At 44.8% G+C, this 24,749-nt stretch overlaps 1 protein-coding gene across 2 annotated transcripts in view; it reads left to right on the top strand.

Moving 5' to 3' along the window:
• Positions 1–24,749, top strand: part of LOC147733880 (uncharacterized) — a 71,002-nt gene that overhangs the window by 34,427 nt on the left and 11,826 nt on the right. For both annotated transcript variants that reach the window (XM_086952783.1, XM_086952782.1), the window contains exon 3: positions 10,354–10,419. In XM_086952783.1, coding sequence (XP_086808909.1) covers positions 10,354–10,419 — 66 coding nt within the window. The remainder of the gene's footprint in view (positions 1–10,353; positions 10,420–24,749) is intronic.

Genomic DNA, 24,749 nt, shown 5'->3' with positions numbered 1-24,749 from the left:
TCTTACTGATATTCCAATTGAAATGTCAAGTGTAGCTGTTCTAGGTTTGACTTACCAGCACATCTGTCTGGAAATTGTTTTACCAATCGTAGAGTAGGGCTAGGCTCAACCTAGAGGAGTACTTCTCTCTCCACATGTCATTGGCCATTTAATGCCTCTTTCTACCTCTGCATGAGGGACAGTTTACATCAAAAAAGTACTCTGAGCAATGACACGTTAAATCCTAATTACAAAGATGCAATGTGTACTGCAGGCAGTTATTTTTTGTTGTGTGTAGGTCGCACACAGCTGGCTTTGTTAATGTTTGTTTCAGGACTACAAATGCAAGCCCGACCTATTGGTTTTGCCAGCGCTTGTTTTGTGAGGTGCTCCTAAACTATAGCCCAAATGTCTAGTCTAAATGGGAGACAATTTGTGTTGGACTCTGGTTTGTATCAGGATACTGTGAATCCGTCCTTCCATGTACTACCTCCAGTAGTTTTAAAATATGGTTGGTTAGAAATCCATGTAAGTTTTGATTCTGTTATTTAATTTACATTTCGCATTAAAGTGGAGATTCTGTTATTCTTTTAAAATAAATGTTTTTCAGTGCCATGGGGAAGGGAAGGACAGGGTTAGTATTAATGTGAAATTGTATTCATGCTTGTGTTAATATTAAATGAGCATATCATTTTGAGTGGTGGTTAAGTTTAGAAGCCCAAGAATATTTGTAATTTATTTTATTATGATTTAGTATTACAGTTGTATTTCAGATAAGTAAATGTAGTTTCATTTATAGTGCTGGTAATTATTAGCATTAGCATTAGTATTTGGGTTACATGTAGGGGGCAGATTGATGGTAGGTCTACATAATCGGATTAAAGTAATGGTAGTTGGTGCTAGAGATATGGGTAGTAATAATGCAATGAAGTTGTCAAGGTAACAAAGTAAATGGTAAGGTGATGTCATGGTCGTTGAAGTAAAAACTTCCAGATCTTGTATTAAAGTCTCTTACATAATACAAAACCAAATGTTGCAGATGTACTGTAACATGACAAACATTTTCAATTGACATACTGACATGAAAATGGTTGTTGAACACACCGTTTTTTTTTTTTCTTCCTTATAGCGACGCCCTAAGCGCGAACGGGCTTGGCAGTTCAGGCTGGGCTATTCCTATTGAAGCGGAGCCAACACTAATTTGCATATGGCATGGTCTGCAAAAAATGGACTGCAATGTGGTCCTGTGTAATTACCAGTGGCTGAGATCAATTGAAGCAATCTACCCACCACTTTTCATTTGAATCTTGCAGAGTTGCATGGCCAGGAACTCGCAATAAGCAATATAAAATACTGTTTTGCTGGCCATTGCATAGTAGAAAGAGGTGCTTGTAAACTACAAGTGGTGTGTGCATGCAGATTTCATTTCTGCTGAGTGCACAAGTATGTTTTCTTAAAAAAATAATTTACTCCGAGCATTTAATGAGAGTGTTTATACAGTGGCCAGAGGGCAGATTGGGTAATTATCCCTGATTTGGGGGGCCACTAGACACCAGGGACAAATTATTTCTAGATAGATTATATAGGTGGGGGCTGCTCAATATGGGCATGGCCATGTCCCGCCCCAATTAAATGGGGCATCAGTCTTTCTGCCCCCATAGGAGTCAGATGGGAGTAATTATCCCTGATCTGGCCTCAGGGGGAAGGGGGGGCAAAACGCCCACGAGACAGGGAAAGAATCATTAAAAAAATGAAGAGTAGGCGTTATGCTTGCCCCTTCTCCAGACCCCCCCCCCCGTCCTTCCCGGCAAGGGGGAGGGGGGGGGGGGGCAGATGTGGCTGATTGCACCCATTATTTTGGTTAGTCCCCTCACAGGGGCTCCCGTTGAACTTGGTTTGATCCATTCCCACCGAGGGCTCTATGCCAAGCCACAAAAGTGATGCAGTGTTTTTATCTGCACAAGTGGGGCAGCGCTGGGTGGTAGTAATCTTGTGGATTCCTACAGACTCCAGAAGCTACCATCACAGAAACATAAGGGAAATGTGTGATTTCAGGCAAAGTTTGAGGTTTGCAATGCATTTTGGGTAAGAAAAAGTAACGGGATCCACTCAAGACACACCACCCTAGAATTCCTTAGTTATCTAGTTTTCAAAAATGTCTATGGTTCGTAAGTTTGCATGGGTGGCGCCACAGCATGGCTCCAAATACTGCAGCTATCCCTATTGCTTATCTATCAACGTGGCGCTGTAGGGCCTTTTGTGCTGTGGTCTAGTGGGCCACTTAATATTACTTATGGGTGACATGTGGTAACTCGGGGTGAAAGGAATTTTGTGGCTCCCCGCACAATACAGAAATTTCCATCCCAGAAAATGTGAGCTTTTTTTTTTTTTTTTTTGCCAAAGTTTGATGTTTGCACGGGCATCTGGGTAAAATTGGTTGGTTAAAGTCATGCATCCCTGGATTCCCCTAGTTGTCTAGTGTTATAAAATGTGCAGGTTGCTAGTATCGAAATCCAGACCTACCTACTATGATAAAAAAGGTTCTGTTTTGAGTGGGAAAATGTGATGGATCCTTGTCACATTTAGAGCCATTTCCTGACGTGGGCAGTGGGCCTAGCCATTCAAGTGAGGCACCATTTTTATCAGGAGACTTAGGGGAATGCTTGGTCTAAGGATCCTTGTGGTTCCCCACAGATTCCATAACTTCCCATCACAGAAGTGAAAAATTGTTTATTTTTTAGTCAAAGTTTGAGGCTTGAAATATATTCCGGGTTAAAACCTGGTGATAAACATGCAAGTCACCCGATTTTCTAAGGTGTCTAGTTTTCAAAAATGTGCAAGTTAGCCAGGTTTTCTTAGGTGCCGGCTTTGTTGGGGCCAAAAATCCGTAGCTATCCACTTTGCAAAAAAGGGCCAGGTTTGAGTGAAAGAAAGTTATGGATTCATGTTGCTTTTTTGTTTTTTGGCCTTTTCTTGTTGCAGGCAGTAGGTCTAGTATATCTAGGATATGTGGGAGCAAAGATTAGTACAACATTTGTTATTACCAATTCAGTTTCACTGTATTTGGGCCTTCCAAATGTAAGCCAGTGTGTAGGAAAGAAGACATTTTAAAAAATACCCCCATAATCATATGCTAGTTAGAGTCCTAGCAAATTCAGAGGTTTACAAATAGCTACTTCTCCCAAATCCCGTGTCTTGTGCCCATTTCAGAAATACATATGTTCCTTTATGCTCATTTTTCACACTACATATTTCGCCATATGAAATTGTCTATAGTCAATACACAATTAATAACCATTGTATGGCGCAGCTCCGTTTTTTCGGGTACCATGGGTTTTGCAGAGTGAATCTTTCTGGATTCACTATGCTGTGCATTATTCCGCGGTCTAGTGGTTGGGTCCGGAATCGTAGTCTTTTTTCTTTGTTTTTTTGTTTTTTTTTCGTAGCCCAGGTGGGCTTCGACGTCCCACCTTTCGGTGTCCGTCCTGTGACGTCAGCGTGCTTCCTGCGGAAGCTCCCACCCTTGGGCGCCATCTTCAGATTCTTTTTTCCGCCGTTGGGTCTGGATCGTTCCCGAGAGGACTCCAGAGATTTGGAGAAAAGAAGAAGCAAGACTCGAGTTTGGAGAGAAAAAACGTTGGAAAAGATGAAGGAAGACTACACCATCGAAAGGACGACGAAGAAGGGGAAATTTTCGAGATTCCTCAACGTCCAGAGGAGAATGCGCAGTCAGGGGACACCCTGAACGCAGGACATGGACAACATACCATTCAAATTTTGCAGAAACTGCCATCATAAGTACGCGCAGAAGGACCAACACCCAGTCTGTAACCTCTGCCTGCCGGTCGACCACGAAAGATTGCAACGCCTGCTCCGCATTCACCCCGAAGACCCTTCGACTGAGAGAGAGGCAAAGGATCGCAAACTACACCATGCAGGGCAAGAGCCAACCCCCGTCCCTTCGAGACCTGGGACTCTCGACCGACGAGGAGGATTACGTCGCCGAAGAAGACATCGGCTACACGGCGTAGAGACCGATAATAAGAAGACTACTGATAAGGTAGGAGAATCGACGACCCAAAAAGGCCCGAAAGACTCTCGACAGTCCAGACAACACTCTCGAAAAAACGAGGCCAAGCCCCCGAAAGTGCCGACGCCGAGAACTTCGGCGTCCGCAGCAGCATCCAGGCTTAGCGGATCCTCTCAGAAGGACTCCCTGGCGCCGAAGGAGGGCTACCAACCAAAGTCGTCAAAGCCTCCAAGAAAAGGAGCGCCCGACTACGAAAACATCTTCGAAGTCGACGGCGAAAGACGCAAGACCAGCCTCGACGCCAAAAACAGCGTCGCCACCGAAAACAGTCTCGGCGCCAGCTAGCGCGCCAAAGAGACCGGCACAACAACTCGACGCCGAACAGGCGGCGGAGATGGAAAAAAAGAAGAGGAGACTCGAAGCAGAGATGGAGAACATCCTGCAGCGAAAGAAAGATTTCGAAGACAAAATTAAATCTTACACAATTCCCTCGAGGCCAAAGTCACCAGAAGTACATATGGTCGAGGATGAAGAGGAAGATTTCGAAGAAGAACAAGCTTCGAAGTCCTTGGAAGATCTGGCATTTCAGGAAGAGGATAATGCCTATTACGAGGAGGAGAGAGAGGACGAACAGACGGTGTACCAAGAATCAACATACTCGGATACACAGGAGGCCGAGCGGCAGGACGTCGACGCCGAAAGTCCAGAAGAGGGAGTGGACATCTATCCAGCAAGGCCCTCGCCACCGGACGACATTGGCCTCTATAATAAATGCATCAAGAACGCTGCAACAGCGTTCAGGGTCAAGCTCGAAGAGGAGGTGCCGAAAGGGGATTTCCTAGTAGAGACACTACTTCCAATGCACACTAGGAGCCAGTACCTGCCAATGCTTGAAAGCATCAAAGGGCAAGGAAGAGAGGCATTCAAGGATCCTGCTACTTGTAAACCCGTCGCGCCAAGGACGGAGAAAAAATACAAGCCCTCCTCAAAGGACCCAGCCTACATACAGGGCACGGTCGCTGCTGACTCTATCATCACGGCAACAGCAAGAAGAAGGGCCAATGTGCCAACTACTTCGGGTCCACCCCCTGATAAAGAGAGCAGAAGGATGGACCTAACAGGAAGGAAGATCGAAAGGAATGCCACTATGCACTGGTGCATGGCTAATTCCAATGCACTTCTCAACAGACACCATTACCAGATCATGGAGAAACTGGGCCAGTTGGTGAAACACCTACCTCAGGAGCAACAACAAAGGGCTTCGCACCTGGTAGAGGAAGGCAAGAACTTGGCAAACTCTAGCCTAAAAACAGCACTGGACGGGGCAGACACGGCCAGCAGGCTTATGATGCTGGGCATCACAGAAAGAAGACAAGCCTGGCTCAGAATATCAGGCTTTAAACCGGAGGTGCAACACAACATCCTGAACACTCCGTTCAACGGTGAGACACGGTTCGGTGCAATAGTGGACGACAAGCTCTCACAGCTCAAAAAGGATAATGACACCGCAAGATCCATGGGGGCCTTGCAATTCAGGGGAGCGAAGAGAGGGACCCCGTCAAGGAGACCACACGGGAGAGGTGGGAACCAGCCGGGAACGTCGCATCAGTCCTTCCAACATTCCCACCAAAGCGACACCCATACACAACATGGCCATCAAAAACAGCAATGGCAATACCAACATAGGGGCCAGTCCTTTCGCGGGAGAGCGGGCGGACGTGGAAACGCCAGGAGGGGTGGACAGCAAACCACCTCCAAGTGACTCTGCCTCATTGACAGTGCACACCCTACAAAAAACTCCAAGGGTGGAGCACAAAAGCAAAAAACTGGAGTCTCACGCACCAAAACACCACGAGCACATAACACCAGTAGGAGGAAGATTAAAACTCTTCCTCCAGGAGTGGAGAAACATTACAACGGACAAATGGATCATCAACACAATGCAGTACGGGTACTGCATAGAGTTGGAAAAAACACCACCAAGCAGAAGACCAAAGAAAAAAGAGCACTAGCAAAAAAGGAACTAGAGCTTCTTCAGAAGGAAGCAGAGGAACTGCTACGAATGGAGGCTATCGAGCCTGTACCTCCCAGGGAAAGGAACAAGGGGGTGTACTCTACGTACTTCCTGGTACCCAAAGTAGACTTAACAATGAGACCCATCCTGGACTTAAGGTTCCTCAACAAATTCATAAAGACACAGAAATTTAAAATGACATCCCTGCAAGAAGTACTCCCACAGATTCAAACGGGGGACTTCATGGTCACCATAGACCTAAAGGACGCCTACCTACACATCCCAATGAACAGACGGCACAAGCATCTGCTACGATTTACAATTCACTCAGACCACTACTAATTCACAGCATTGGCCTTCGGACTAAAATCAGCACCAAGGGTGTTCACAAAGTGCCTGGCAGCAGTCGCAGCCCACTTAAGGAGGCAGGGGATACACGTATACCCTTACCTAGACGATTGGCTCCTAAAGGCAAAGTTATACAATACGTGCAAACGGCACGCTCAGAGAGTGACAGACACACTAATCGCCCTTTGTTTCTCCATTCACTGGAAGAAATCATCCATAAACCCACAACAGGTCAAAATATTTCTGGGGGCACAAATGGACACCATTCAGGGAAAGGTGTACCCCAGCGAGAAGAGAATGACGGCACTGTTGAAGGAGGCGCGCCTCTACCAGAAGGGGCAAGCTCTGACAGTGAGGGCGGTGAGCAAGATGATGGGCCTGATGGCCTCATGCATCCACATAATACCAAATGTCCGACTGCACATGAGACCACTCCAGGAGTGGCTGCAGGACCAATGGTCACAAGCGACGGGGTGTTGGGAGGACCTAGTGGTTGTAACGCACGCAGTGCAAGAGGAGATATCATGGTGGAACAAGGAAAACATTAGAAAAGGAAAACTTCTAACACCTCCAACACCAACGGTGACCATCACCACGGATGCATTCCAAAAGGGATGGGGAGCACACATGGAAAAACTACATGTGAGGGGCTTGTGGACACAAGCAGATGCTGTGAAACACATCAATTACCTAGAACTAAAGACCGTTCTCCTAGCTATGAAAGCCTTCCAGACGAAGTTGTACAATCAAACAGTGCTGATCCAGACGGACAACACAACAGCAAACAGCGATGTTCTACATAAACAAACGGGGAGGAACACAATCTGCACCGCTGTCAGAGCTAGCGCAACAAATATGGAAATGGGCAATACCATTTGAAAATAGATCTACTGGCGATACATCTGCCAGGAAAAGAGAACGTGGAAGCAGACTGGCTCAGCAGACAGACATCGGCCTCGCACGAATGGGAGCTCAATGCACAAGAAACAAAGACTATTGGACAGGTGGGGAACTCAGTCAATAGACCTGTTTGCAACACACCAGAAGGCGAAATGCCAACACTTCGCATCGAGGCAACCAGAGGAGGGGTCCCTTGGGAATGCCCTATGGATAAGCTGGTCAAAGACATTTGCCTACGCTTTTCCGCCAATTCCCCTGATACACAAGGTACTCAGCAAGTGCAGGGCAAGCAACATGACCCTCATACTGGTCGCACCCCAGTGGGCCAGACAAACATGGTACTCTCAGATTATGGAAATGGCACAGAGTGCACATCACAAATTTGGGAGGAGGAAACGCCTACTCTCCATGCAAAACGGAAAGGTGTTGCATCCAGAGCCAGAAAGTCTCAGCCTAGCAGCCTGGCTCCTGAGGACATAGAGTTCGCACACCTAAGGCTACCTGAGAGCACCCTGAGGGTACTTCGAGAGGCAAGAAGACCAAGCACACGTAAGTGCTACGTGGCCAAATGGAAGAGGTTCACATTATGGTGCAAAAAGGAGGGTCTGCACAACAAGATGACAAGAGACTCTACAGTCCTTAAGTACCTCACACACCTGCTCGAGACTAACCTGAGCTCATCATCGCTAAGGGTACACCTAGCAGCCATTGTCGCCTACACTAGAGGGGAAACAGGCAAAAGCTTCTTTACTTCTATAATTGTAAAAAGATTCTTGGAAGGTGCAAAAAGAATAGCACTGCCTAAAAGGTTACCACCACCGACATGGAACCTCAATATAGTACTGACAGAACTCATGAAAGCACCTTTTGAACCAATGCATAAAGCCTCACTACTGATCCTAACGTTAAAAACAGCTTTCCTAGTGGCAATCACCTCGCTACTCAGAGTAAGCGAGCTGCAGGCGTTGACACTACAGGAGCCCTACATACAAATTCACAACGACAGGGTGGTGATGAGAACGGACCCACACTTTATGCCAAAGGTGGTGTCCAAGTTCCACATCAACCAGATGATTCAAATACCAAGTTTCTTTCAGAAACCAACAACAAAAGCAGAAAGGGCACTGCACACTCTGGATGCGAGACGTGCAGTCATGCATTACATAGAGAGAACTAAAGATCACAGGAAAACAAAACAGTTTTTTGTCTCCTTTGCTGAAAGTTTCATGGGCAAAGCTGTTACTAAAGGAACAATTGCACGATGGATCGCGCAAACTATACAATTCTGCCACAAACAAGCTGGACAAGAACTAGTAGAGGGGCCAAGGGCCCATTCAACAAGAAAGAAGGGAGCTACAATAGCCTTCTTGGCAAACACTCCAATTCAGGACATATGCCTGGCGGCAACATGGGCTTCTGTGCACACGTTCACAAAACACTACTGTGTGGACATACAAATGAACAAGGAAGCACAAGTGGGACAGAAAGTGCTTCAGCACATATTCAAGAACACAATCTCATCTTCCACCCAGCCGCCACAATAACAACAAACCGCTACGAAGTCTATGCACAGCATAGTGAATCGAGAAAGATTCACGCTGCAAAACGAATAGTTTACCTGTCGGTGTAGTTTTGCAGCTTGAAAATCTTTCAGGATTCACTAGCGAACCCACCCACCTCCGCCAGAAAGATGAGGCTGGAGAAAAGAGGTGGTAATCAAAAAAAACAAAAAAAAACGTCATAGAACTTCAAGGAAAACAGCGCTAAAAGAGAAAAGATCAAGAACATTGCCATACAATTCGGAAACAGAACACAAACTGGAAAGAAAAAAGAATCCAAAGATGGGAGCTTCCGCAGGAAGCATGCCGACGTCACAGGACGGACACCAAAAGGTGGGACGTCGACGCCCACCTGGGCTACGAAAAATAACAAAGAAAAGACTATGATTCCGGACCCAACCACTAGACCGCGGAATAATGCACAGCATAGTGAATCCAGAAAGATCTTCAAGCTGCAAAACTACACCGACAGGTAAGAAACTATTCGTTCTTATAGAACCTACAAACCTTATATATCCCCACAACTAAAAGGGTCTAGCAGACATAATGGTATATTGCTTTTGTAAATCGGCCATCGTGACAGTTACAGATGACAACGTCACAAATGGCCATTTTATCCTACTCCTTTTCAATGTTTCTTTATTGCAACAGTTATTTCTTTGGGAAAACCTTAAGGGGTCTACACATATGACCCCTTGTTAAATTCAAAATGTCTGCTTATCAAAATTGTGTAGCTTTCCTGGGTCACCCAGCGGTTTCTCACTGGTTTCCATCACAAACTGGTTGAGAGCACTAAAAATAGGAAAAATGGACTACCTCTTTGTAAAAGGCCATAACTGTGGTTAAAAAAAAGTTTTTTTGTTCAGTTCTTTATGTTCCAGAAAGCTGGGAAGATGGCGACTTTAGCTCAGCAAACCGTTTGTTGATGCCTTTTCTTAGGAAACAAAACAGACCCTTTTTGATGGAGCACTTTTTCTTATTTTTCCCCAAAACCCAAAATTTAACTATATTTTGCCTATTTATTCGGTCCTCTCTGGGGTAATCCACAAACCCTGCGTACCTTTAAAATCCCCAGGATATTGAAAAAAATTACAGTGTGGTCGTGGATACCTCGTGTGGTTAAAGGTTATGGAGCCCTAAGCACGAAGTATCCTAAATAGCCATAAAAGGGCTCCAACCTGGGGGGTGGGGAGGGGGGCAGCAGTTAAGGACCTAAGATACCACAGCATGACCTTCCTCACTCTATTTTCCTTTGCTTCATCTAATTTCTCATAAATCTCTCAATCTATTTTCTTCTTAATTCGATTTAACAAAGAACAAATATTCCAATGGGACAGTTTATCAAACTAGGTATGACAACATTATTAAGTAATCAAATAACATTTTCGAATTACTTTTGTGATTTTCTGTTACTGTTTATTGGTGCGTCATTACCATTACATTATTATTTTATATTTTAAAAAAAGAGCGAATGTAATTTTGCTTCTTCATGATTCTCATCAGAAAATGTTTTCTTTTTCAAGTAATCAAAAGCAAAAAGGAAGATTGGTATAATAATCCTACCAAGAAGAAAAAATTAGAAATTAACGGTAAGAGTGGCTCACTTGTCTTGTCCATCACTGCCTTCTGTTAACCATTGCTGTTCTATAAGACCAATATAGTTTAATATTTCTGTTTGAAAGCAGTCACTGAAAATAGACTTTTACAAGTGTAAAATATTGCCTCATCTATGTACACGTTAGCACATTGCTGCAGATTTGGAGGCTCCTTTATGTAATTTTCATTTTGATCGCAAGTCTCAGTAGCTTAAGTTTTTTTTTATTTTTTTATTTTTGAAAAATCTTTTAATTGCAAATTGTGTGTGCCAACCCTGGGGTGGAACCCCCTACCCGTGACTTAATTACATCATCATGACCTTAAGAGATTAATTGGAGTTCACATCTTAATTGAATTTTCACTAGCGAGAGCCCTCATCGTGGTCACCATGTTCCAAGTTGGAGTCAGTGTTGAGGCATCTGTGGGAGTGGCATCCTGCCCAAACCCGCTCCCATTTGCCTGGACAGCCTCTCCTTAGATAGATCGAATTTTCATTTGTCATACACCAGTCCATGTCCAGTTCCCACCACACCACCGTTGGAGCCTCTCTAGCACCCCATAAACGTGCATTGTTTCATTTAGTGACCACACAACCCAGTGAGAGCCGCAACTTGCTATATCTTGGCAGTGGATCGTCTCCCCATATGTGTAGAAGGCATATCTTCGCCGTGTCTGGGGCCCCACACCTATGACCTCTCCCATAATCATTTGCGTCTCCATCCTATAGGTTTTCACAACCAGACATGACCACAGAATATGGAAGAAGGTGCCCCTTTCACCACAGCCCCGAAGACCGAGGTCCGCCTTACAACTGAACATGGCACAGACCGCAGTGTGGGAGTAATATGAACAATGTAGGATGTGTAGATGGATCAGGCGAAACCCTGCATTAAAGGCCACCTCTTGAAAGCTTCCAGCGCCTCCTCCCTCTTGCCATCTGCGTACTTGACTAAGGGAATCACTGCACCATAATGGGGTAATTTCGGTGGGCCTCTCCCTCCAGCACAGGAATGATGTGGCCATTCTCCACACCCGGGCCACAGCGAGTCTCTAGGGCAGGAAATTCTCTGCTCCGTTCGAGCTATAGAGCACCCTCAGGTAACCCCTGTTCCCCATCGAAAACCTTTGTAGCCTGAAGGCGGTATCGTCTCAGGAGGCAAATGCCCAGTCATTGGCCACTGCTAATTGTCATCCAGTAGTATTTCCTGATGTCAGGGAGACCGATGCCTCCATCGAACACCCTGCGCACCAACTTGGAAAGGGCTATGCTTGGTGGGGCGGTGTTCCACAGGAGCAAACTGAGAAGGGATTCTGTTTCGCGAAATAATTTGTCAGGGAGTCAGTGAGGGGTATTTTGCAGCGCATGGATCATATGAGGCAGTGTCATCATCTTGTACGTTGCCGCTCTTCCTAATAGGAAAAGCAGGAGAGCCCTCCAGTCTTGGACGTCTGATGCAAAATGCGCCAGGATGGGAACCAGGTTGAGTTTATAAAAAGAGAGAGGGTCCATAGTGACATGAATCCCTAAATATTTAGAGCTCCTGGTGGCTAGTGGAGGCAGATGTCTCAGGGTAGCATGGGCATAGTACCCATTACCAGATGCATAAGGGAGAGGATGTAGCTTTACGGCTAGAACGGTCGACCACAAAGCTGGATAACCAGGTTCGAGTCTTTGCACGCTCATCATCCTGTGATTCTGGGCAAATCACTTAATCTTCCTGTACCTAACAAAAATAAATGTGTCCAAATGTAACGAAACTGGTTCTCATGTAAAGCGCTCTGATACCCGATGTCTCGGGTCTAGATCGCGCCATGTAAAACTCAAGAAATAAAAATAGGAGACTTATCCCAATTAATGGTGTACTCTGAGTGTTGGCCAAAGATACGAAGGATGTGGATCCGTCAGATCATTTTTGCATGGGGGTTTGTTACATAGTAGAGGATGTGAACAGCATGTAGAATTATACGCTCCTCCCAGCTATAATACTCTGTACAAGTGGGTTCTATGCAGATTTAGGCTTTTTCCTCTGTGTGGCAAGAAGCTGGACTAGTCTGGATGGGTCAGGGAGGTGGTCTCCTGTCGGAGCCTATTGGCCAGAAGCTTGGCAAGTTTTAACTTAACATTAAGGAGGGAAATGGGTTGATAAGAACTACATCGCTCCAGGGGTTTCCACGCCTTGTATATTAGAACTATTGTAGCAAGGCGCTGGTCCTCAGGGAGTATGCCCACCTCTCGCTCCTCCCTTCACATTTTAATTATTTGAGGTCACACCTGGTAGGCAAAACATTTATAGAGTTCAATAGGGATGCTGTTGGGCTGTTAAGCCCGAGCAAAATGATCTCAGTGCCTGGCTAACTTCTGGCGGATCTATGTCCTCCTCAAAAGAAATTTTGATGTTCTTCTGCAAGAATGGGGAGTTTAATGTCACTCATGAAATCCCCAATGTCTGAGGATGAGCAGTTTGTTTTGGGAGAGTAGAGGTGTTCGTAATATTTTGTGAATGCATCTGCTATACCCTCGGGGTCTGAAATTGTATTGCCAGAGCCAGTGTTCCCTTTTTGGGTCCCGCTTCTCCAGCCATGCCAGCAGCTTACCCGGTTTATTCCCCACTTGATAGAGGCACTGTTGAGATAGAATGTGGGAGACCATTGCCCTGTCCTCAGGCAAATCCCTGTATTTCTTCTGTTGGAGATGGAAGGCAAGCAAGCTTGTCTTGCTTTCCCCCTGCTGCCCCAAAAGCTCCACGGCCAATATTTAATTCTCCAGTACCAGGAGTTGTGCCTGCCTGTCCCTTTCGCGCCCCCCTATCAAGGAGTATGCTTGACCTCTGGTGACCGCCTTGTATGCCTCCTGTAGTTACAGAAGATTCAACCCACCCCTCACTGAGCTCAAAATAGGAAGCTATGGTTTTGGCCAAGTTACTAACTATTTTGGTGTCCTTAAGGTGCCAGGCACTGATAGGTCACGGACCCTGTGTTGTGTTTGAGCCCCCCCACCGATAGCCACAACGGCGAGTGATCCAAGATCCCCCTGTCCAAGTGGCAGACCTCAGTCACTCGCGCCAAACGGGTGTATTGAGTAAATGTATAGTCCAGTCCTGAAAGGCTGTGGTGGACCCCCGATAGGAAGGTGTTTTGGCACTCTGCTGGGTATCGCATTCCCCAAATATCGTACAGGCCCAGTGCAATAGCACGGGGTCCCAGGCGGCAGCACGAGCGTTGTTCAAATGCCCTGGCTTCAAACAGTGTTACTAAGATAGGAGCTTCAGCTATCTTAACTTGCCTCCAGACTGTATGAACATTATCAAGGAAGCAAGGCGATCCACTAACAGAGCATGCTACGCAGCTAAATGGAAAAGATTTGTAATTTATTGTAATAACCTAATAAATCCATTGGATGCTTCCATCCAAAATTTAATCTGTTACCTGCTACATCTTCAGAGATGTAACCTAGCATACACATCCATAAGGCTACACCTTGCTGCTATAGCAATATATCTTCAAAACAGACAACATGTGTCCCTATTCAGAATCCCACCTATCAAAGCTTTTATGGCGGGACTTAAAAGAATTATCCCTCCAAAGCATCCACCTTCTCCAGTCTGGAACTTAAACATAGTACTTACCAGACTCATGGGACCTCTCCCCCCCCTCCCCCCCCCCCCTCCCTCCCTTCGAACCACTTCATTCATGTGAACTACAATTCTTAACATGGAAGGTGGCATTTTTAATTACTATTACCTCCCTCAGGCGAGTGAGTGAGCTACAGGCACTAACCTTCCAGGAACCCTTCATGCAAATACACCACGTGTTAATACAAAGACAACAATAAATGTAAAATACATAAAAGTTGTAATTGTAAAATCATTTCAGCCGAAGCATTGCATTCACAAAGGTATTTTCTCTCTTAATGAAGCCATATGCTATCATCTGTGATGTCATTGTTGGATCAACAGAGTACCAAGAGACTATACATTTTTTATTTATTTTATTTTTTGAGTTTTACTTAGCGCAAACTAGACCGCTTAAATCCATTTGAATGAAATATTGTGAAGCAAATCCCCATTACTATTAATGTTGCAGATTTTATTTAAAGTGCCTTTGTCTAAAGTGCAAGGTGCCAAAAAAAGTGCTAATCTATATACAATCTGAAAATTATGCATTATATATAAAAGACCACATTAAAAATCTTTCATATCAATACCTAATCAATAGATAAAAAAAATTGTTCAGACTGGAATATACGTGGTTCAATCAGATCCCAGAATAATTATAACCAAGTATAAAAATCCTCGCTCAAATTTTGTCCATTGGGATTTTTTGTATCGAGATCGAGGATATATCTGGTTTCGAGGCGTCGGAGTTTGCTCTCCCAATCACCTCCCCGATTGGACAGTGGTATGGAGTCAATTAGAAAGTATGTAAAATCTTGGAGGTTATTTGCATGCATTTCTTTAAAATACTGTGCAAATGGGTACATGTGGTCACTGTTGGTAATTGCCCTCGTGTGCTGTAGTATACATTTGTGGGCTTGAAACTTAGTGCTACCCACATACTGCAGTCCACAAGGGCAAGTCAACACGTAGACCATGTACTATGTTTTACATGTCAGGAATTTAGTTATTTTGATAGGATCCTTGGTAAATGGGGAAATATATGATTCTGTATTCACCCCATATTTACAGGCCCGACAACTGTTACATTTGAAGAATCCTTTTCTGACAGCCAATTTTTTAAGATTTTTACCTCCGGGATACTCTTGACTATTGAGTTCCTCATGGATTTAGATTTTCTGAAAGTGATACTAGGTTTCAAGGTAGATCATTTCCAATAATAAGGTCACTACGTACAACATATTTTGCTGCTTGCTATATGTGAGGGTCAGTCTAGTTTCTGCATTAGGATTGTCCTGACTATTAGAAATACTCAATGCCCTGTTGTTAACTAAGTCCATTCTCTCTATTGTTTGTTTTGGAAATGGCATGATGAATAGTATCGCCTTTATACCCTCTTTGTAGTAATCTGATCTTGCCAAGTTGTTGCACTGCTTCTAGAACCTAGTCATTGCTGCATGAACCTCGTATCCTCAGTATCTCTCCATACAGTATACTGTGGATGAGATGCTGAGGATGATGGCTGGTGGCATGCAGCAGACTATTGCCTGACGTGAGTTTACGAAAGAGTTTAGTTTCAATTTATTTTGTCATCTTTAATGTATACTTCCACATCCAGGAAACATACAGACTGGTCACTGATTGTAGCTATAAAGCTCAAGTTTATATTGCTTTTGGTCAGGTTTAGCACAAAATCTCGAGCTGATTCTGCTGGACCACGCCATATCACAAATAAATCGTCGATATATCGGATTGTCAATGCCAGTTTTAAAGTCTCTTTTCAAGAGGACTTCTTCCCACAAGCCCATATGTAGGCAGGAGTAGCAAGGGGAGAAACAAGCTCCCATAGTTACTCCTCTTATCTGCTGCAGTACCTGGTTATGGAATAAAAAATAGTTGTTATTCAAGCAGTACTTAAGAATAGCAATTAGCATTTTATTATGTTGGACCAGATATAAGGGTCTGCTGTCTAAATAGTATTGTGTAGCTCTAAAGCCGTCTTTGTGGTGTATGTTTGTATGTAAAGACGTAACATCTAAACACATTACCAAGCAGTTAGGTTCCCATACTATACCTGTCAATTGTCTCAGGAAGTCCACAAGTAGGCCGAACTACCTGATTGTTGCATTACGCACTGCATTATTTCTGCATAACTAACTGCCGGATGGTTGTATTACGCATTGCATTCGTTTGCATCATGAACTGCATTATTCTTACATTGTAAAGTGCCTGATTCTAGTTTACAAACTGCATATTCTTGCATCAGGACTGCATAGGATCACCTAGAAGTGCTCATTAATATTGCCAGAACTTTCAAGAGCTGCTTGACCTATAACTGGCCAGGAGGTATATTACAAATACGCATATGTTGGATTTTTATTGTATGGTCTCGTCGTATATCTTTATAAACGTATACTTTTTTTTAATATGAAATTCGTATGGAGTCTTTTTATGATGTCACCATTAGGTCACTGGGAGCGTGGTTGCAAATACTTTACACATTTGCCTTGAAGATAAGTCTAGCTGCTTGTACCAAGCTACCAAGGGGGTGAGCAGGGGTTATCTGAGGTGTCCTTCCTTTCCCTGACGTGGAAACGAGGGTCCATACTTGGCCGTAGGGATTTACCTCGGCCAACTAGCGATACCGGTTCTATCAGGGCCTCTTAACGGACAAGAGTTATTTGGCAAGGAAGTGGATGAATCCCTTCATCAGATCAAGAAGGATAATATTATGGCCTTATCAGGAGGGCAAAAGCTACCTACTATCAGACGAAAATTGGGTCTGCGGAAAATTCCACCAAAGAACTCTTTAAAGGAGATCTCTTCCCTTGCAGCTACTGCCGCACCAGTTGCTGGCTCGGTTGAGTCATGCAACCGGATTGTGAACTTTTTCACAGAAAAAGTGGAGAAAATGTACTCCTCCTTTCCAGGGATTGGAAATAGGGGTGTGGATTTCGAGGAAAAGACTGGGGAAGATGAGGTGGGTCTTTATTACAATTAATTGTGAGGCGCCGTCGCCCAGTCACACCTAAAGCAACTGGATGAGGGAGTCTGCCTGCATGGCCTCCGCACAGACCTTTTATACAAAATATTGTGCCCTAGGCACACATTCCTGCTTTGAAGTACATTATTGTTGGTCACTCCCAGGACGTGCACACAAAGCTCCACTTTCAAGATAAGTCCAGGCCATAAAACGATCGCACACATGCTTGGTTTCCTGTTCAATCAGGCCGGACAAACCCATCATAAAACCTTCAACCCAAATCGATGAACAAGTCTTAAAGGAAAGGCAGAAACAGATGGAAAGGAGATAGAGGAGTGGGAACGGCGTGCCATAAAATCGGACACGTCCTGCTCTTTGATCTTTATTGCGCCAGCTGTTGAACAAGGAACTGGCTTGGCAGGGTTAGCCTCAAGCAACAGGGTCAGCTTTCGTCAGGTCATACAGAAGTCAGCACAAACCCATGCTAGGGTTATGTCCTTTAAATGCTTGTTCTGCCATGGTGAGAGCCTACTGTAAGGGCAATGCATAGCATGGCTGCTATTCACAAGATGGAACCCAAGTGTTCAATACAAAACCTTCAAATACACAGTGAATCCATTGGTGTAACATGATGAAAACTCTCAAGCATACCGCATTCGTCATTTGCGGTTCGCTGATACCAAATTCATAACAAAATCATGATATTTAAAACACAGGCTCAGAATTTTCAGAACCACAAAGGTGTTGAGCGAAAGTGTAGATATTCTGGAGCCCTATATCAGGCATGTTTTGGATGTCTCATTTAGATCTCATACAGTGCCTGGTAGGTAGAAAAGGGCCATTGTTCTCCCTCTCCAGAAGAAGACTTACATCAGCCAAGACACCCTGGAAAACCTGCGACCTATCTCGCTTCTGCCATACATGGCCAAAATAGCTGAGAAGGAGGTCAATCAAAAGCTGATGACCTATGCTGAGGAATCCGGCCTCTTGCACCCGTCTCAATCGGGCTTCCGGGCATTCCATTTTACGGAGTCTGCATTACTCCTGGCCACAAAATCCATCAGACAGGGGGCAGATGCTGGGCACACTATGGCCCTGGTTATGCTAGACCTCAGCGCTGCCTTCGGCACTGTGGCACTCTACACCTTGCTGCAGTGTCTGAATAAAGGCGGTGTCTCTGGCCCGGCTCTGAAATGGCTGAAATCATTTCTGGTAGAGCGGAGCTTCCAGGTCAGACAAGGGACACACTATTCCAAGTATGTCAAGCTAGAACAGGGTGTGCCCCAGGGCTCTGCCCTGAGCCCTACCTTGTTCAATCTGTAAGTCACCCCATTGGCTGAGGTAGCGCAGGGTTTCGGAGTAGAGGTTGTCTCTTATGCAGACGACACACAGCTGGTGATCTCCCTATCTCGTCGCCGGAAGTTGCAGCCTCTAACTTCAGGGCATGCATGCAGGAACTTGCCTCCTGGATGGCAAAGAACTGCCTGAAGTTGAATGGCAGCAAAACTGAGGTGCACATGGTGGGGGGAAATGCATCAGGCTGGACGTCGGCATGGTGGCCTCCTAGTCTGGGCCCCACTCCGGTGCAATGTACCCTGGCTAAAAATCTTGGGGTCTAGCTGGACCCCACTCTCTCCTATGAAACACACATCAGACGTGTAGTGGGGAAATGCTTCGGAGTCCTCAAAAATGTATGGAAAACAATGGATCTCCTTCCTATAGAAGCAAAGAAGACGTTGGTGCACGCCCTCATTACATCTCGCCTAGACTATGGCAATATCCTCTATCTGGGCGCTGCTGTGAAATGCCTGGGGAAACTGCAGGTAGTGCAGAATGCCGCTGCGAGACTGGTACTGGCGCAGCTTAGGAGGGCTGCTTCCAAAAGAGCCCTTGATGCTTTGCACTGGCTGCCAGTTAGGAAGCGAGTGATTTTTAAAGCACTGTGCACATGCCATCGCATTACCCAGGACTTAGGCCCTTCCTATCTGAAGGACCTTGCCACCAGCTATGTGCCTGGTAGGTCCCTGAGATCCAGTGGGACTGGCCTATTGATGGTGCCTAAATTGAGGAAGGCCAGAATGGGAGGTAGGCCAGAATGGGAGGCAGATCCTTTCGGGTCTTGGCAGCTCAGAACTGGAATAAACTCCCTATAAATATCCGGATAGAGACCTCCGAAGTTAGGTTTAGGAAGGCGCTTAAAACCCACTTGTTCCCTGTCTAAGTTAATGCTGAGGCCATGGAGCCGGGTCGCTGCCACTCGATCTTGCCCTAGCGCAGGGACACACCGAGATGGCGTAATCATGCACTTTATACATTTCTTTATTATTATAACAAAACAGCTAGGGCAATGGGGGCCCTAGAACAAAGGGGATCTTGCAAAAGAGGAGGTTTCTCTAACAGAAAGACCACAGGTTCGGCCAAAACCAGCAGATGCCACAACAGTCTCCGGGGCATAACACAAACCAACAAATGGGTCAACAATCTGGTTACCAGGGTGGTAACAACAGAAGCAGCCCTTTCGAGGGCGAGGAAATAGAGGAAGAAGCCAAACCTCAAGAGGGAGAGGTACCACTAATTGACTTCCACACAAGGAAGGACCCAGACAACACCAGTAGGGGTAAGAATCTCCTTATTCCACAACCAGTGGGAAATGATTACAACGGACAAATGGATATTAAATTTGATACAACATAGATATTGCATAGAGCTAACAAAAACACCACCTGCAAATCCACCAAGGATAGGAAAATTATCCAAATCAGAACAAACACTGCTAAATGCAGAGATCAAACAACTGTATCTAAATCCAGCAATAGGGACAGTGCCAAAACAGGAACAAAGGAAACTACTCACCATACTTCCTTGTACCAAAACGAGAACTAACCCCAAGGAAAATTTTTGACTTAAGATTCATAAACAAGTTCATAGGGACACAACATTTCAAAATGTGTACCCTTCAAGAAATAATCCCACAAATCCAAAAAGGAGATTTCCTAGCAACAATAGACCTCAAGGACGCCTATTTACTTATTCCAATCAACAAAAAACACAAAGTATCTATGATTCCTACACAACAGAACACACTGCCAATTCAAGGTACTCCCATTCGGAAAAAAATCAACCCCACGGGTGTTCACAAAGTGTCTGGCCGCAGTGGCCGACCACCTAAGAAGAGAAAAAAATCAATGTATACCGCTACCTGGACGATTGGCTAATAAAGGGACGTTCAATACCACTATGCCACAATCCGGTACAGAAGACAGTCCAAACACTTCAAGGTCTAGGTTTCTCGATAAACCACAAAAAATCATTAACAAACCCAGAAAGGGAAAAAAACATTTCTAGGTACAAGACTAAATACAAGCAACGCAAAGGCTTATCCCACACAGAACAGGATACAAGTGATCTACAAAGAAACAGCCCTCTACTAGAAAGTACAGTCTCTGACAGTGAGGAAGGTAATGAAACTTATGGGCATGATGGCATCATGCATCCCACTCATCCCTCACGCTGATCTACACATGCGACCATTCCAGGAATGGATCACCAACAGCTGGTCACAAGCCACAGGGAGTTGGCAAGATCTAGTGGTTGTTACACAAAGGATACAAGCAGGAACACAATGGTGGGCATCCAACAACATAGCACAGGGAAGACCTTTCAGGAACACAACTCCCTCTTTGACAGTCACCACGGATGCATCCCTCAACAGTTAAGGAGCACATCTGAACAAACTACAGATTCGTGGTCAATGGAGCGAAGAAGACTCCATGAAACACATCAATTTCTTAGAAATGAAAACTGTTCTTCTGCAGTCAAAGCCTTCCAGAAACTGATTCAGGGGAAGACCATCCTAATGCAAACAGACAACACAACTACAATGTTTTACCTGAACAAACCGGGTGGAATGAAATCCTTTCCCCTGAGCAAACTGGTGCCAGAAATTTGGCAGTGGACAATACCACAGCAAATCAATCTGCAAACAGTACATCTACCAGGGGTAGACCACGTCAGAGCAGACCAACTAAGCAGACAAAACAGTTGATCATACGAATGGGAGCTAAAGCAAACAACTGTTCAATCCCTGTTCAACATCTGGGGAACACCAGTGTTGGATCTCTTTGCAACAATGCAGAACAAGCGATGCTGGAACTTTGCATCCAGGTTTCCACACCACCTGTCATAGGGAAATGCTCTTTCACTCAATTGGTCTCTGACGTTTGTCTACGCCTTTCCACCAATTCCCCTGATACAGAGAGTACTACAAAAAAGCCAACTAACCAGGAACAAATATGATTCTAATTGCCCCCTGTTGGCCTAGACAGACATGGTACTCAACTATCCTAGAACTCTGCAAGGGAGAGATGATCAAAATCAAAGCAGACAAAGACCTGCTAACAGTGCAACAGGGCCAATTTTTTCACCCAGAACCAGCAACGCTACAACGAGCGGCATGGCGCCTGAATACCTAGAATTTGGACATCTCAAACTGCCGTCCAGAACCATAGAGATTCTAAAAGAGGCAAGAAAGCAGTCAACAAGGAAATGCTATACTACTAAATGGAAGCGAAATACCACATGGTGCACCTGCTAACAACAATAAGACTATAAATACACAGGAAACAGTGGTCACATTTCTTACCTATCTTCATGACGCTAACATAATTTTTCAAGCCTAAAGGTACACCTCGCGGCCATTGTGCATTGTGGCCTAGACAAGAGAAAAAAAATGCAAAAGCTTCTTCACTAGACCACTCATCAAAAGATTTTAGGAAGGAGCAAAGAGAATGGCTCCACCAAGAACTGCATGGAGCTTGAATACCGAGCTGTCACAGCTAATAGGAAAACTGTTTGAACCCATGCATACAGCGGATATCAAATATATTACTCTCAAAAACAGCATTTCTAATTGCAATAACATCACTACGGAGATTAAGTGAACTACAAGCATTAACTATACAAGAACCCTATTTACAAATCCACAAGGATAAGGCAATCTTAAAAACAAACTCACAGTTTTTACTTGAGGTGGTAACTAAGTATCACTTGAATCAAAACCTCATCTTGACAGTTTTCGTCAAGGAACCACAAACTAAAGCAGAAAAAAGCCTCCACACCCTGGATGTAAGGCGAGCTCTACTGTACTATCTGCAAAAAACAGAACAAGTAAGAAAAGCAAAACTGTTGCTTATTTACATATCAACACAGAATCAGCTGTCACTAAAGCAACCTTTGCAAGATGGATAGTACAAGCTATACCAATGCCAAAAAAGTACTGACAATACAACTAACCGCTCACTCCACAAGGAGAAATGAGCAACACTAGCTTTCATGGCAATATATCCATAGATGCAATCTGCGCAGCAGCAACATGGGCATCACCACACACATTTACAAGGCGTTATTGTGTGGACATTCAAATGAATAAGGAAGCTCAAATTGGACAAAGGGTGCTTCAACACCTGTTTGCTAAGTCTTCCTCTCACCACAGCCTTCCAAACACGGGAGAAACTGCTATATAATCTGATGCACAGCATGTGAATCCAGAAAAGGACTCATGCTGCAAAACCAAATGGTTACTTACCAGTAAGAGTAGTTTTGCAGCTTGAAGAATTTTCTGGATTCACATGCGACCCACCCAACAGTCCCCTACAAGGAACACAAACTGGTGGGTAAGCAAAGTACAACGTTAAACTCTAAATAAGGACCAACACAAGGATTAAAACAACATAAAATCAGCGAAAAGAATCTGAAGATGGCCACCACGCACGTCGACCTCCAGGTCGACGTGCAGGGGATGTACCTGACACCATCGACATCAACCAAAATAAAAAATAGACTATTCCGGACAAAACCACTAGATTGCGGAATGATGCACAGCATATGAATCCAGAAAATTATTCAAGCTGCAAAACTACTCCTACTGGTAAGTAACCATTTCATTCTGTTGTCAGGGGTAGCCCTTAAATCCTAGATTTACGGGTGGGTATGCAAGTGGCCAATGGGCTACTAGCCCCAGCGGCTAATCTGCCCCTGAAGTAGCCTCACCCTTGGATGTAGGTCATCTTTTCTACCCAGAACCCATTATTTCTACCACTTTAAAAGAGGTGAGCAGTCTTCCTCGGCTGTACAGACCAAATGGGCAATCCCTAGAGGTGTGGCTAGCTTTTGGGGATCTACGCCTCCTGACTATCTAATTTTCCCGCCTGCCTGGGTGCAAATGTGCCTGGGGCAGTGGGATACCTGTTCCATCCCTTGAGAGGCAGCCTGGATGCATATTAGAGGTGGTTTAGCCTTTGAAGCCCACTGCTTTGATGTGCCTCTTCACTAGCCAGCCTGGGAGGGAGGAGATGTGACCTCCTTCCTGCCGAGGCCTATGTTCCAGACTCCTGGGAGTGTTCACACTGCCTGACAGAACGTCAGAATCCTGTCTTGGCGGCAGCAATAGCAGAGTAGCTGGGGCAACCAGTTGGGCAGCCTGTAAGGTAGCATGTGGGTGCATGCCACATCGCTCACGGCGCGAGATTCGTGTCAGGAGGGAGAAAACTTTTTAATGGTAAAGGGCACTATAGGAATATATATTAAAGGTATGGACATGTAAGTGTACGCGTATAATGCACCCTTCCTCCTGGGCTTTAGGAGGCCTTCTTTAGGGGTGAATGACCTATATTGAAGACCATGAATTTTACTGTCACACATGGTGAGGGCAAAGTCAAGTTTGAGCAGGTTGCACTGCTCCTGCAGTCTGCAATGGCAGGCCTCCTGTCAGTAGTTTATTTGGGTCACTCAAGGTGGAACAAATGGTGCTGCAAGCCCTGGGGGCCCCTTTACGACCTGTGCCCTGGGTACCACTGTTAGCATGTACTAGGGACTTATGAAGCCGGTAACGTTCTTGCCAGTTGGCGTTATCAAGACACACTACAGCACTGGAACCTGTAACTAATGGTTCCTGGAATGGGCAAAAGGAATAGCCCCTCCCAGAGCAGGACCCACACCTGTGTGGAACCTTAATCTGGTCTTACAGCAGTTAATGAAGGAGCCGATTGAACCACTACACAAAGCAAAACTCAAGGTCCTAACCCTAAAAACAGCATTTCTGATAACAGATATCTCACTGCACAGAGTGAGCACATTTCAGGCTTTAGAAATTCAGAAACCCTATTTACAAACACACAAGGACAGACTACTTATGAGAATGAACCCACACTTTCATCCAAAGGTAATATCACAATTCCATGTCAACCAAACAATTCAGCTACCTGTTTTTTCCGAAGACTAAGGCAGTAAGAGCACTGCAACGCTTGATGAACAAAGGGCTGTACTGTATTAGTTGCAGGAAACAAAGGACTTCATGAAAGACGTTTAAGTAATTCTTTGCATTGTTTGCAGGATACAAAAAAGGGTTCACCAGTAACTAAGAGCACTATCGCTAGGTGGATAGTACAGATCATCATCAAGAAAGCAGGCGTACATCTGGAAACAAAAGCTAGAGCACTGTCAATCAGAAAAGAGGGAGCAAATGTCTCTCTAAGTGACATACGTATAGCTGCCACATGAACATGAGTGCATACATTCACCAAACGATCCTGCATTGACGTTAAAATAAATGTCACATGTGGGATAGAGCTTACCAAAAAGCTTGTTTGCCAGTTCAATTCATTTCAACCCACCCTCCAATGGTAAACAAACGTAAAGCTACAAAATAATTGCATCAAGTAAATTCACA

Source organism: Lissotriton vulgaris, chromosome 1_2, assembly GCF_964263255.1.
Source record: "Lissotriton vulgaris chromosome 1_2, aLisVul1.2, whole genome shotgun sequence".
Lineage (NCBI taxonomy): Eukaryota > Metazoa > Chordata > Amphibia > Caudata > Salamandridae > Lissotriton > Lissotriton vulgaris.
Note: the sequence above shows the minus strand (reverse complement) of the source record. Positions and strands in the feature narration are given on the sequence as shown.